This window comes from Schistocerca cancellata, chromosome 9 (genome assembly GCF_023864275.1).
Source record: "Schistocerca cancellata isolate TAMUIC-IGC-003103 chromosome 9, iqSchCanc2.1, whole genome shotgun sequence".
In the NCBI taxonomy this organism is placed as follows: domain Eukaryota; kingdom Metazoa; phylum Arthropoda; class Insecta; order Orthoptera; family Acrididae; genus Schistocerca; species Schistocerca cancellata.
In genome coordinates, this window is record NC_064634.1 from 347,631,907 (window position 1) to 347,648,015 (window position 16,109).

Here is a 16,109-nt window from a genome sequence, read left to right on the forward strand (position 1 = left end):
CTTTCATTTATTTGTTAAACTTTATTGTGTTCTTGGTCAGTCTCTCGTCCCCAGCTTGCTCGTCTGTCTCCCGTCCGCATTTGTTAGGCAGTTGGTGTCTGTCTGTCTGTCTGTCTGTCTGTCTGTCTGTCGGTCTTCCGTACGTTTAAAGCTGCCTCTGTCATGTTTGTCGGATTCGGTGTTAACGAATTTACTGCTTAAGGTGTAAAGGCCGAATTCCTGAAATATGTTTTTATGTTGCCTATCATCTTACGAGGTGGTACATGTGTAATGTAAAGCATGTTGGTACATTTTATGTAAAACTGCACTTCACTTCATGGATTTTGTTTAAATGGTCATTTTAGTATATAAAGTTGCCACCCTTCCACCGTGAGAGTTCTTTTAAAAATCAGTTGCACTTTCCGTGGCAAATAATTTTTAATGTGAGTGTTTTGTACCATATCCATCCCTCTTACGGGGTGAATACTTTGTGTGTTTGTATGAGTTGTTAAAAATTTTTTAGTTTAAAGTAGTCTGGTGTGTTGCAGATTTGCACCAGTGTAGTCTTTCAGAGGTTGTTGTGAGCGGTCGTGACTACGGCCGTGTTAAAATGGAGCGGCAAGGTTCTGAGCCCAAAAGCTCATACTATTAAAAAAATTGTTATTTCTGCCTCTGAATAAATTGTAACTTGATATTTACAGGGTGCTTTCTGATTATAATTTTAAATCTGTTTAAAAAAACGGGCTTTTAGGAATAAAATTTCCGTTTATTAAAAAAAATTAGTTTGTTTCATCAGTTACCAATTGGCAACTACTTCCACGCTCACATAGAGTGATTAAATGTGTTAATGTTCTTGATGAATCGCTAGTAAATAAAGTAAATTCTTAAAAAAAGGTTTTGAAAGTAAATTCACGGTTCAAGACGTACTCCCGATAGTCAACATGTTGACGTCGTAACGGAAGGTGCAGTGTGTGTCCCCGCAACAGAGCTAAAATCGTGACTGTATCGTAAATATGTAACAGAAAAACATATTCAGTCAATATCTTCATCTGCACGGAAAGTATGTCGACATTTTTTCCATGAGACCATAACACCAGGTACCTCCTAGTTGGTTAAATCAACGCTACTTTCATTTTTCAAGTACTAAAACGGTCTTCTTTTATTGTGAAAGAAAAATAAACGTAACTTTCATTTCAAACATTTTTGTTTTCAGAAGAATGATAATATTGAAAGTTATCAACCTTTTCCAGTGATCAGACGTGTTAAAAATATTTTTAAGGATACTTATGTTTACTAACTCATAGTTCACGTGCGATCATTAAAATAGTGAATAAAGAGCTACTGAATTTGGTGGCCATCATTTTCAGCTACTGAATGATTTATGGCAAGTATGAGATTCACTGCCAGCTACAACGTCCACTGTAAATAATAAAACCAATGATGATAGGCAAAAGGCCTCATTATAATCTAGCACAATGACGTTAAGAGAAAACTGGCGAAAACTAGTCATTTTATCCAACATTTTGACATTTGAAGAATGGAACAATGGCACGTCAAGAAAAGATTTAAATTATCATGTTTTATTTGAGGATTGTAATATGGGGATTCTTAAGTGTAGATATCGAAGTGAGCTTTAATGAGTCATCTATAGAGAAAAAGTTTTCGGTTAAACTCTTCGTATGTACGCCACAGAACCACAGTCAACTTATAAAACTAGAAGGGCGTTGATTTCTTGAGAAAGTGTACCATATAAGAAGAAACTGATAACGCCGTCTTGTTTCCATCTTTGACACATACGATGTTTCGTTATGTACAATGTCGTATGGTACATATTTAGGTATGTAAAGTGCGCTGTTGGATGGGTGCAGAGATTTCACTATCAGATTCGTTGTGTGTTCTGGAAATCTAATGTATCACGTAAGAGTGCCTGTTAGAATAATCTAATATATATGTTTCAGTATTTCAGAGCTTAACATGTTATTGCCTATTTACCTTCCCCTCATGAAGGTCTGATTGACTTTCTTGGAATCAGATGTTAGAAAATAGCGGATGAGGGATCTGCAACTGCGAAATATATTTGGAGTTCCGAGAGCCGTTGCTGTTCGTAAACCAGCGCCACATATCTAAATCACTGCTTTTAACGGGTGAAACGCCAGAAAAACATTTCTTCACTCACTGAGGAATCAGTTGGTAATAGTGCTCAACTGTATTCAAGTTTTCGCACAGAATGTATCGCAATTAATAACAAAATCTGACACGAGTGACAGCATACGATACTAGAAGGAATGGTGGCTGGGAGGAGGACCAGAGATCGAAGATAACAGTTGACTGACGACATCAAGAAAAATCCATTTTGCGCAAGTACAAAAACGATGGGGCAAAACCGAAAGGAACAGAGGATGCTCACTTTACAGTGATGTACCTATTTAATTGACAGAAATCATCACCGTCATCATCGAAACGTTCTGTCAAGTCAACTTGTTTCGTGACCTCTGACACACTCAGCAGATATGATTAAACACGGCTTACTAAGATTATTAAGTGATTCCATAGGGAGTGAAGGAATGTTTTTCTAGCGTCTCATGAGCTCTCAGGCAGTATTTTGTTATGTGTACCGCTAATTTATGAACACTGTGATAGCCTCTACACCCGAAGTCCGTTTTTAACAAAAGTTTTCGCATTTCCCTTTTGTCGTCCCAGTAGGCACACTCAACGCTCTATAGCAGTCATATTTTATTTCTGGAAGAAACTTATCCTGCATAAAACGGTTTGAACTGGGCAGGTGAACCAAAAACGGCGTGCTATCACATTCTTCACGCAAGAAAAATAAACCAGAAAAAACGACACTGGTTGAAAAGTTATTATACATTTACGAAAATCATTTTTTCAGCTGAGCGAGATAGCCTTCCGGGACTGGCATCTTCATTTGAACATTTCCGGTTATGTGATCTGACTATCACGTTCTTGTAGGACACCAAATTGAATTCTTTACAGACCCAAATATGAAGCTGTAACTTCCTCCACCTTCCTTGAAGCTCTAGTCTAAAAATTACGATACCTTTTTCACAATACCCCTTGTGACTCTATATTACTCATTTTAAAGTAAGTTATCACAATCAGCTATTTAACCCGTCGTGATAAACAAAGGTGACATTTGCTATAGAAATAATTTATAGCAGGCCCCCACTTACAAAGAAATACCCTTGTGAAAATGTTAGCTGCGGCGACAACAGCTGAAACACAAAACTCAAACAACATACAACAATAAAGACAATTATGCAAGTACTCCAAGTACTAACGATTACAAATTACTAAGATGCGCAGTGTTCAGCACTTTTCTTAGAACTAAATGTTTGTTATAATTACATAACACTCAAAAATGTCAGCTTTCTTTTCCTGTGGACAGAAATCACTTTCAAATCAAAGAAAATTTTCAGTATTCTAGCATAAATTCGCTTCAGAAAAAAAAATCAGTGCAGTGAATGTATAACTGTATTTATTCCTAAATTTTGTGTTGATGAAGCATCAGCACTAGCGTTGAAGAGCTGAGACAAGTCATGTATTCAGTGTAAGATGCAGAAATTTTCCATATACTTATTCCGACTCTCTCTCTGTATTTGGCTTTCAGAATCTTGAACAAATAAGAAAACTTAAAGGGCCTACAGCACTGTTTGTTATTCACTTCCTGTCTTCGAGACCACCATCAAATTGCCAACAATCATCTCCATGTGGATATCAAATATGTTGAATGCAGTAACTGATTTGCTTTTATGAACACCTGTAATCCCCTTTTATTTTTATTTCTTTTCTACAGCAAAGGATAATTCCTACGTTGCAATCTAGTCTTCCTAAGATTTATCGCCTGAAAGACGATCTGTTATAAAACCCAAAAATACAGGCAAAATAACAAGAAATATCCACACTGAGAACTTAAAAAGAGTTTCAAAAGCGATGCAGTAAATATATACAAATTATTTTAAAAGAATATAACTGTACAGAACAAGCTTGCACACACAGAAAGGATTGTGAATCAAAGTGTACTTAAAAAATATGCGCCGGACTGGATTAAAAGTAAACAACAGCTTCTACTGGAAAGATACATAAGGACAGACATAGTTGAATGTACAGTATTACATTGGCACTAATGTTACGTTCTCTACTGAATATGAAAATTTGCAAGTAATCAACACTACAAACTGTGTCAGCATAGGTGTTGTGGGAAAGTATGTGTAAAAATTAATACGTGAATTGCAAGCATGAAATGTCTAATTGTGAGCACACTGTCCAGATAAACTATTAAAATACACAGACGGAAGTCTATTATTCATAAAAGTGTTTTTCAATGTGTGCGCTTTTTTAATGGATACAGTACAGATTAATACACTGCTAAATGTGTTGAAGTGCTGCATGTCTATTTTTAAACACAAGAAACAATTTATGTAAGCAGTTATTCAGTTTTGACTGATTTACAATGAAAGCTTTGTATATTAGCATTCTATCAGTATGTTATTACAATCTACGATACTATGGAACAGATTTGTTTCCACCCAAAAGTAAATATTAATGTGGAATTGAGATTGAGGAACGGGCTATGAAAATAACAGGAAGAAACCTGTGCGGCAGAAGTTGACGATTCATTGTTCCATAATATCGTAAACTCTGAGAGACAGAAAAGAGATAGTGACCGAACTTTGCACAGAGAACTACAACATTTCATCAGTAATATTACTCTTACGTTGTTTAAGTAATGCTAATGGCAGATTACACTTGTGTAAAGGATATTCTTCTTTGAATAAGTGAAAACCTATACTGAAGCATTTACTACAAATAATCACAGAAAGAAGAGTAATAGCTTTTGTTTCAAATTGTGGTGACATGCTTTTCAGAAGTGTAGGGAAAGTCTACTCAAGGCACAATCCCATACATCAGGTAAAAATTCACCCTCTTTGTTTTGTGTTTAAGCCGATATTAACTGCACGTATGTGTCAAAAATACATCCTTATAATACAAACATTATGAGCAATCCTAACATCACACAAGATGGCATAGAATTAGAAAAGGAACAGGAAGAATGTAGTGTTAGCTGATTCGTAATTGTCGGAGGATAAGAGGTAAAGAAATGTCAATGGGTTCTACCTTGGCCCAGTTGTTAATGCTTTTTGGAGGACGGTGTGCTGTCTGGATTAGTCTTTTATTAAATTACAGTGCTATTTCAACAGTAGATCTTTATTATGTGTACTAAAAAGTGGATGTATTTCTGCTTAATTTGAAATCTGAGTTAGTGCTTGTGTAGGTGGACGTGTTGAATCTGTTCAACATCTGGCTGAAACAACCCGTCTCAGTGATTTGATTTAAATGGAAGTATACGTACAAAATGAGAAATTTCTCTTAGTAAAATAAATAGACGCTACCAGTACATAATAATCAGATAATTATTCACAAAATCCATGTATGAATATGCATGTGAACTGTGGGATAAGAAGTAAATCGAACTAACGAAACCTAGTTTACCCAATACTAATTTCGCAGACTGTGTGATCAGTTAATTCTCAAGGGGACAATTTCCGTCGCTCCATAGCTGACATCTTATGGGCTGGGTATCTTCCCCAAGACTGTCGTAGAACTTTTCGTATAAATGGGCTCATGTAATTGCTTTTATACGTGTTCGTACATTAAGTAGACGAAAGTTAAGCGCCCGTCGCCTTCTTCACTGTTACTTTCTCATTTCGTATAGTATCATGTAATCTTCCATATTGGAATCATGCTGGTAGTTATGTGATAGCTTTACCATGGAACTTTGTCTTCATTTGACAGTGAATGTCGTAAAGTATGTTCAGACACGATATGTCAGTTGATCGAATTATTTCGAAGGATGGTTAAATCGTGATTTCAGCTGGCTGGTAGACGACGGTACTGTATTTTGACTTCTATTTGTATTTTAGGCGCTTCATACACGTACATCGCAAACCACGACTAAGTTTATAATTAATAATAAATGTAGCGCAACAGTCCTGATATAAAATAGCTGACGTCGTAAGAACTCACAACATCCGTTGACCTTTGGTCAAACAGTGTTGTTACCAAGACTAAGAGCACTCCACTCTTGTCTACCTGTGTAAACTTCGTCGTCTCAGAAGGACTACAGCAACCTACTTCCATTTAAATTTACTTACTGCAATCATCACTTAGTGTTCTACAAATATCCTCCACAATTCCCGACACACTTCCTTCCATTATCAAACTGATGATTCCTTAACGCTTCAGGATGTGTCCTACCAACGAATCGCTTCGTTTAGTGAAGTTGTGCCATAACTTTTTTTATTTACCAAGTCACTTCAGTACCTCCCCATTAGCTACTCGATCTGCAAATCTAATCTTCAGCATTCTTCTGTAGCATCACATTTCAAAAGCTTCCATTCTCTTCTTGTCTGGACTGTTTATCGTCCACGTTTCACTTCCGTGCATGGCTACGAGCCACACAAATGCCTTCAGGAAAAACACTTAAACTTATGTATTAAGAAATTCCTGTAATTTTCTGATGTTCTTTTCTTGCTGTAACTAGTCTACATTTTATATTCCTTCTACTCCGGCCATCATCAGTTATTTCGCTACCCAAATAGCATTACTCATCAACTACTTTTGGTGTGTCCAAATAAAATTACATGAGCTCTCATAAGCATATACAGTTGCCACTTAGGTTAAAATATTCACAATCGCCTTGAAAAGACAGTTATTTGAAGTATCTCTCATTTAGTATGCTTCACAAGTCATTTTTGCTTTTAAACCAAATAGTTTTATATGTTGCAAAGTCCAGTGGATTCTTTTCATAGTACTTTATGTGCCACATTACGTTATGAAAGCACCAGAATTGTACTTGTATTGGATGTCCATACCAGTAGGAATCATGTGTCTACATACGTGTTTTTCAAATGCAATGAAAGAAGAGTAACGATTTGTTTAACGGCAAAACTAGGAACAAGATGGTAGTGGAAGAAGTGAAACAATTCTGCGATCTAGGATGTAAGATTAAACAGGACTGCCGGAACAAGAAAGGTCTCAGAAATCGATGGATACAGGTGAAGAAATCCTTCTGGATTACGTGGTCTCTATTGGCATTAGAAATTCATGTGGAAGTAAGGAACAAGTTTATGAATACGTCTGGAGAACATCAATGTATCGAAGAAACTGGACGCATCTAAAATGTGATAGTAAGAAGAACGTTAAAAATTAAACGCGGCAGGTAGAGTATGAAATGAAGAACAAAAATCTGCTGTTTTGTGGGCGTAGAGCGTCAGTGAGCGCACTGTATTTGAATACAAAGTTTATCAGCCAGTGCTCACATATACTGTGTATTGGCTAAACCAGTTGCAATGCTTCAGGTATTTTCAGTAGCCTGTCAGGTCTCTAGCAGGAGTCTGGGGTAAACGCTCACTTCTACTGAGCAGTAACATGGTATATTGAAAATAACTTAAGTGTCGGAAGTTTAGTCAAGAAACGATATATGTGAGCATCGACTGATAACACCTGCAGTTAAAATAAATAGGTGCGGAGAGGGGACAGGTTAGTAAGACGTCTGGCACTGCATCCAGGAATGGTTAAAATGGTGCTGGAAGGAATATAACGGAGGAAAATAACAGAGGCTGACCAAGACTGAAATATGAGAAACAGACGACGATGTTTGTAGCAATTGGACAGAAAAGCAAAGATGGTGGAACATCAAACCAATGTAAGGAATGACGACTTAAACAAAAGTATGAACACATAATTATGCGAATATGGTTCCGCTTTGATGAAACAGAATTTCTTCTTTAACACCCATTCGTAACTTCGTCAGTGGTTCAGTTTAATTGCCTATCAAAAACGTGTAAAAGCAATGCAAGAAACTATATACAGTCCTGTGGTTTTAGTACTTATTTTCATAGCATTATTAACAAACATTATTAACAAAATATACACGTAATATCACATACTGATGTTTGTGTAGCTGCCTGTCATTTGCAGAACAGCTGGTATTTTGCTCCAGTTAGTCATCTGCAACTAATCAGAATTTCTCAGCAGTATGTGACTGAAATGTTAAGCCTGAAATGAGAATATAGCTTTTTTTCTCCACTTTTCGTGTTAAATTATAGTATTGTCATTGTCTTACGGTCTGCTGTCAACACTAATTCGTTAATGAAGCCTTAACTATAGTTTGCTATGTTAATGTAGTAGCTTAATGAGTATTAAAGAAGAATTTGTGATTGATCAAGGCACAACCCTGTTTCGATAAATATACAGGGTGATTTTTTCCACAGTGTACAAGCTGTAGAGACTGATCGATGAGAGGATACGGAACAAAAAAGGTCTAATGAACTTATGTCCGGAAATGTATGGTCACCATGTTAGAGATCATTTATTCAATCAGATTTTGTTGGAGAGGCTGAGGCCTAATATGCGCTGTACTATGCAGTTAGAGTTACAGTATGCATTATTTCCTCCTAGAGGGTGGTATTGTTCCTCAAACGTTATGCCATAGCGCCCTCTACTGCCATAGTAATTGGTAATGTGCCCGATTCACTTCCCCTGCTGACTCACCTTGTAGCGGATGTGATACAGCATTGTACAAATGGTGTTTTCATACGGAAAGGCAAATGAAGCGGGAGGCGGGCAGCAAGATTGTGTCAAGACACCTATCCCCGCCGACATCAACCACAGCATTCAATGTCTGCAACAGTGTTTCGCCGTTTGTCTGAGACAGGATCGTTTCAGGAAGCACGAAATCATGAAGGACGTATCAGAAATGTTCGGACACCAGACTTGGAGGAAAATGTAATTAACACTGTGGAAGACGGCCGCCGTGTCAGTTCCAGGCAATTGGCCCGCCAGTGCAGGGTAAGCCAGACGACCGTGTGGAACATTCTCCATGACAATTGTTACTACCCTTAATACCTACAGGGCTTGCTAGCGACAGACTTTCCCCATCGGAAGCAGTTTTGTCACTGGTTTCTTAACAAGGCAACCACGATTCCGGGATTTGTGTCATCCATCCTATTCATAGATGAGGCCACTATTACGCGGAATGGTATCTTCAGCTTTCATAAAAGCCATCTGTGGGATAGTATGCAGGACCATCATGGTATGGTAACAGCGAATCATCAGCATCGGTGCAGTTGGAAGTGTGGTCCGGGATTATTGGCGACCGTATTTCGGGACCAGTCTACGTTCCACGTCGCCTAACAGGCTGGAACTATAGGCGTTTCTTGCGGATGACTTTACCTTTCCTGCTGCAAGAAGTGACAATGATGATGATTCGAAGGGTTATGTGGCTGCTGCATGCTGCTGCTCTAGCCCACTTGGCCCTGGTCGATTAATCTGACAGGGGCGGGGGGGGGGGGTGGAGGGGGGAAGTTGCATGGCCTGCTCGTTGACTGGATCTCAATCCATCTGATTTCTTGTTATAAGGGCCATTTGAAAAGTATCGTGATGCAGAGCCCATTCCAGATGTGGAGACACTGGATCAGTGTATTCATGCTGCCTTTGACACGGTTCGGATGCAGCCTGGGCGATGTGAAAGTGTGAGACAGAATGTTCTACGGCGCGTACACTCATACGTTGACATTCCATAACTGTGGCTGCATGGTACAGTGCTTGATAGTGCAGTCTCTGTAACAATGTATGACTGAATGAATGGTCTCTAGCATGGAATCCATGCATTTCCGGACATAAGTTCATTAGGCCTTTTTTGTTCCGTATCCTGTCACGGATCAGTCCGTAGAGTTTGAACACGGTGGTAAAAATCATCCTGTCTATTTGAAAGTTTCAACCACAATATGAAATAATATGAGATGAACGAGCTGCATATACTGCTGATATTTCTATACTAAAACAACATAGAAATCGCGGAAGTGACCGTGAGATCATGATCTAATGCAGTGATGGAAGGGCTACTGACGCTGAATGCAGTTTTTTTCTCTGCATGTGATTACGAAAATTGCTACCGAAAATGGCAATAAAGAATTAACAAAGTTCCGAGACAGATTGGCGCATCACGCTGTATACAGCACAGCATGTGTCTGTTGCCACACACAAATAAAGAAGAAAATTTCTTCAAAAATTGTTATTATTATTATTGTTATTAAGAAGGTGTTCACATCAACTCGTACAGAGAGACACACCTGAAAATGAAGATTTTAGTGCAGTAGAGCGCTTTTGTTACTTTCTGACACGTAAGGTGGTGGTATGTATAGACACCCAAGTGGAAGTGCGCAGCAAGTTTTTCACTGTTGTATATGGGCTGTAGGAAGAACTTTCTGAGAATGTACGTTTGGGTCACAGAATTGTGTATAATGGTCTGTGGGTAAATCGGAAAAGAAGATGATCGAAGCGTTTGAAACGTGGTGCAATGAAAGGAAACTGTAAATTAGGTGGACTGGTAAGGTAAGAACTGGCATTCTCCGCAGAATCGGAGAGGAGAGATACGCAAAGCGAACTCTAATCGCGGACCGACATGCAGGCACACTAGTCAGTCCATAATCGGTTTGAACCAGAATGTTTAACGGATATTGGCCAGCAAAATGTATATCTAGAGACATTTTCGTGGTGTATGAATACTGTTTCGCCCTCTACAGCTAAGTTCATTGCAACTGTAAATGCCAAACGGCTCTGGGTTCTAAAAGCTTCCAACAGAGTTATAAACGTTACCAGCCAGTGGCAAAAACTACTAAAAAGGTTGGAAATTATCCGCCTGTACCGAAACGTTTCATTCTGGCCAGTAAAGTAGTATATATAGCTCTCGCAGATGATGATCATAAAAATAAAAATTCCGCGGTTCAGTCGCTCAATAGGACGCGACTACGGCAGCCTGCTTGCCCCTCATCGACTCCAGTTTAACGTGGAATTCGAATAGTGCCGTTTCTGACGAATCTTCGCATCCCCGAAAGGTGAAACCAATTAAATTGAAAACTTATGTGACCCGAACATGGTTCGATCGCCGGCCTTTCGGTTTCCAGGCAAGCCCATTGCCGCTAGACTGACAGTCCACCTCCAACGCTCTTGACGAAACTAACTTGAGTGACACCCTTCCAACTCACCAACCGGTAAGCCAGTATCCTAGGTACCTTCCTCAGAACTGAGGAGGTGTCTGGAGGGAGCTGAAATCTGGAACAACGTGGGTGAGTAGCTCGTGACCACGGAACTGTGTCAACTGGATAAAATCGGATGCAGTACCCGAAACACTTTTTCGCAGAGAAGTTTGCCTACCTATCCAAAGCTCAAACCAAAACACGCAGATGACTTGATAGCCTTTAGTCGTGTAGAGCAGGGCCGGCCACTGCGTGCTGAACTTCCCGCATGCTGCGCTTACGAGCCGCGGGCGCGCCAAGTGCCGGCCTGTCATTCGGCTTTACTCTGCCCTTCTCGGAAGTAGCCGGAACAGCGCGACATTTTATTTAGCATTGTGTGCGGAATTCTGCAGTCGGCACAACTCTCCGAGTTCGGCAGAATCGTGGTGTCAGAGCTGTTTACATTTTGCTATTTGTTCGTGGTACGACGGACGTTCACAAGTCCAGTAACTGTTTGCGATCTATTGTCGCAATCCCTTAAAATCAGTGGGAATGACAGAATAGAGAGATGATGTTTCCCAAATCGCATAAGTGACGAGTACTGCTTATCTGCTGCGAAACGACTTTATAGTACCACGCAGAAGGAATTTAAACATTTAGATGGCAATCAAAGCACAAAAAATTATAACGATCGACGGACGGGATTCGTGGTTTTGTAAATGAAGAAGCACTTTATGCTAAAATTGGAGGCATCGAGCACTTGAAGAAATTGGTGGTACGAATGGTAAAATTTCTGAAGTTGCACCCATTATTCTGGTTTCAGTTCTAACAGTTTTCAATGGAGATGAACGAAGAGTACAGAGACTTCATGTATTACTGTAAAGTGCATTGTTTAAGTCATGCCATCTGGAATGATTTTTCGATTTAAATCTCGCTATTGTTAAATTTATGAAAGAAAAACGAGTGCAGGAACGAAAATTAGAGCATCCAGAATGGAATGCTGACTCTGCTTTTCAAGTGCACCTGACAGCGCACTGCCGAGAGTAAGGCATTGCAAGGTAACTTCTTTCTGATTTGATGAGGGTGTATTTAAAAATAAAATCTCTTTGTAGAAGGACACATTCTGACAGAGACAATCCAGCTCCCTAAGCTCACTGGATTTAAACGAAGGGACAGGTTTGAAGAATTCATTGTGGCCTTGCAAATATTACAACGACAGTTTTATGAAGTTTTTGACGACACTGTCAATCTTACGTCTGTTTTCGAGACCATTCGCTGTTTCCGTTGAAAGCACCCCTGTGCTTGTGCAGGCGTAAATGATTGCCCTGCAAGGTAAATCTAGCCTTAATCGTACAGATCTTTTTACGTTAAAACTGTCCAGCACATTTGATTTTGTCAGGCAGATTTTTCAGCTCCCTGTAAAGAGTTCGCAGAAGTGCTACAATCTTAGGAGTGACACATTTATGTGAAAGATCTTTTTTCGATTATGAATTATAATTAGGTGGCAACTTGAGAGCGAAACTCTGAAATCGTCTGCATCTGTCCGTATGCCGACTGTTTGAACCAAACAAAAATTGTCTGTTCAGAGTGTCAAAATTTTTAATTAATACTGAAAACTTGTTTTGTTTATGATCTCTCTTGTTGAGAAATGTTAACACAAAACCTAGTCATGTATGCAGCACGACCGTCCTGCCATATAATGCGGCGCGTTCGCTGTTTTCCCCTCTTCCACCATCCTCGCGCTCAGATATCGTGGCGTGGCGGTGGGAAAAATGTGAAGCAAGGCTGAGCATTTTAGCACTTGGGCCCGGGCATGATCCGCGTGCCGATATCTTGGCCATCCCTAGTGTAGAACAACTAAAGCTCTATAAGCTACGTTTATTACTGGTGCAACAAGGAATCTGATAAAATGTAAATCACATACAAAACTCACACGACAGTCTACACGTACTCGCTGATTTTGTAAAGAAACTGACCTGTCCAACGTGATCTCTCACGTCTGCTCGGATGGCTGATTAATGGTTGTTGCTTTAGGGTACTGACCTGAGTTCTTGAGTTCATTTTTTGCGTGACATTTCGACAACTGAGATAGTCATATCCTTTAGAGGATGCATGCTTCCTTAATATATGTACCTGCCCCCTAGGTTCCGAACAGACTGTGAAGTGCTGTAAGGGTACCACCACTATTTATAGCCGAGCTCGACTTCTGGTGCCCGCTACAGTTTTTTGTGTTTTTTGGTTTTCAGAACCTGCACTACTAGTTTGTGAAACACTCATTCTCTCAGCATTTTGCAGCTCTGGAAGAGCGGTATGGCTAGCCATTCTTAATAAACTGATTGACTGATCCCCAGCCTTTCTGCAAACGAAACCTTCGTCCCAGTTTGCTAGCTTTTCCCATTTATTTATTGCGATAAAATCCTGAATTCCACTGTCCCAGAAGTTTGGTCCCGTCATATTTCATTTCTTAATTATACACGAGGCAGCGCAAGATGCCATCTAATTCACTTGGTTTCTTTTATTCGGGTTTCTCGCAGATGTTCCTTGCACATCTCCTCCACTGTTAATGCATATGAGATGTTACTGGAACAAAACGCTGCTGTTGTCTGAGGAAAGTTCTTCCGTGCATAGCAACAATGATAAATTCCCCATTATTGACATATCCTCACCGCCATACATGAACTGTCGCTGATGGCAGCATTATGCACTAGCAGTCCTAATCCCGTCTAGAGCGTCCCACAGATTTTTTGCCGGCTTGCCGTGACACTTACTTCCCAGATAATAAATAATAATAATAATAACAATAATAATAGCGTATGATCCAACGGATTGGTGCAAATCTTTCAAATGGACGGCATTTCGGTGGCTTGTGTGTCCCCAACCTATATTATTAATTCTACCAGGGAATGGAGACCCATAGTTTTAAGTGCAGTTCGTCCCACGTGTCTTTTCTGGCGAATCTTCGCATCATTGGTAGGCGAAGGCTAGATTAACCACAGACTGATATACTCAATGCTCCGACTGGGATTTGATCCCACGACTGTCGGCTCGAAAGCAAACGCTTATTCACTAGACCATCAGGGCCGATATCTCATAAATGGGACCAGAGACACACAGACCTACGGACAGCATAGTGGACCCACAGTGTACATATCATCAGTAAAAACTAAGCAAGTAAACCTTTCGTAGAGGTGACAGCAGAGCTGTTTGTGTGATGATGATCACGCAAGCTATAGGCGCGGAGACAGTCCACCTCTTCCCCTTCTCCTTCCTCCCCCCCCCCCCAAATAAATACAGCTTTCCACACAAGAGCAGATTTCTGCAATGGGCCAGAGGCGCGAACCAGTTCCACAGATATTTTTGACGGAACTGGTCCGTCGGTCTCAGATCCCTCGTTTTCTATTGGAGTGCAGGCTCCGCACGTCGGGCCTAAGTCTCTCAGATCTGCTCGAAGGCCGGGTCTCTTCGTACGTCTGATTTTCGTTCTTTATCTGCGGACCCAAAACAGTAAGTTAGTAGGGACGATAATGGGATGGAAATTGTGGCAGTCGACGCCAGTTTGTATTGTAACATTCATACTTTTCTCGACAGACAAGTCGCACAAGATGGATAACAATGGATTGAAGAAAGGCGACGGTCCAGGTGTATTGATCTGATTCAGATCTCAGAGTCGGGGGCATTCATCTCAGAATCGTGCAGGTTCGATATGTTTGGACGAGGAAGCTCCTGATCCTTTGCAAAATAATTCACAAGACCTGCAAAATAATGGACATAATACAGTTATGTGTAATACAATGATGAACACAGTACTAGCAAATTACTACTGGCACTCGCCATAGGTTTGGCTTATACAACATATCGTCCCCCCCCCCCCCCCCTCTTTCGGAGATCTGCATGTTTCTGAGCTCTCTTCTCATTTTGTAGCTTAGATTTTATTAACCTTTGTTCCATAGTCGGATGTAAAAATACACTATTCTTTGTTTGGGAGGCAGGATCGCCGATTCCGAGAACTGCAGGTAACAGCCCCCACATTGGGTCTCCACTAACGCACAGGCGAGACCTGCAGGATTTGCTAAATCCTTCTGGAATATCTGTGGCCCGTCGCTAAAATCCGCTCGTGTTTGGCCAGCTAGTGCAAGTATTGTATAGAGGGTGGGGCATCACATATTGAATATCGTCATGAAAGTGACGGAAGACACCCTGTGAGAGTGAGAAAGACCTTCCTCATAGTCCCGTATGTACATGTGATAGAGGGCATGTGTTTCCCCTGTGCACCCTGCCCCAGTGGTAGATATGTAGGTAGGTAGGTATGTACAGTAGGGTGGAGTGGAGCGCCCACAGGGAGCCGGATAGGCAACCAGCGACCCACCTCTGTAGCGCGGGTCCTGGGCGCGCAGGCGCGCGTACTGCTCGGCCGTCATGCAGGTGCACTGCGGCTCGCGAGAGCGCGACGGGCTGGCCGGCGTCGACAGCGGTTTGCGCTTCGCCTTCAGCTTCTGCTTGCTCGGCGGCTCCAGCTTCAGCGAGTACGACGACGACGCCTTGCGTGAGAACTTGAACGACGGCGACTGCGGGAAAGTGTCATTAAACGTTATGATGTGAAATGTGTCAACTGAACAAACATGAAACATGTATTTATAAAAAGATTAAAAAAGTTATATCGCTACAAGCTGGCTGTTTAAGGTACATTTTCTGTATAAATGAGTAATTATTTATACTAGTATCACCTGAGGTCGAAATTCGACCAATTGTGATCGTATAGTAAAGAAAATAAATTTTTTTTGATTACTTGGAATTTATTCGTATGCAGCTTCTTAGTTCTTAGCTGAACACTGTCTATACAAACAACAATAGAGTTATCAGTATCAATGTCCACATTATTCCTATTACTTAGTCAACACAAAAATGGTATCTCTGTAGCTCTTCATCTTAACCTGTTAATGCTCTTCCTCGATGCTTAGCCTGGGGATGTCGTGGCTATTCAAAGTCAAGAAACTAAAAATTAAGAACATGCTTCAACTTTCGAGGTAACGGTGGCAAATGAACAAAACAAGAGTTCTGTTTACTTTTAGACAAAACTGAGCTAAGACACGA

At 40.5% G+C, this 16,109-nt stretch overlaps 1 protein-coding gene across 1 annotated transcript in view; it reads right to left on the reverse strand.

Moving 5' to 3' along the window:
• LOC126101405 (protein still life, isoform SIF type 1-like) overlaps nucleotides 1-16,109 on the reverse strand; it is a 276,203-nt gene that overhangs the window by 140,235 nt on the left and 119,859 nt on the right. The window contains exon 4 of the mRNA XM_049912068.1: nucleotides 15,385-15,583. Coding sequence (XP_049768025.1) covers nucleotides 15,385-15,583 — 199 coding nt within the window. The remainder of the gene's footprint in view (nucleotides 1-15,384; nucleotides 15,584-16,109) is intronic.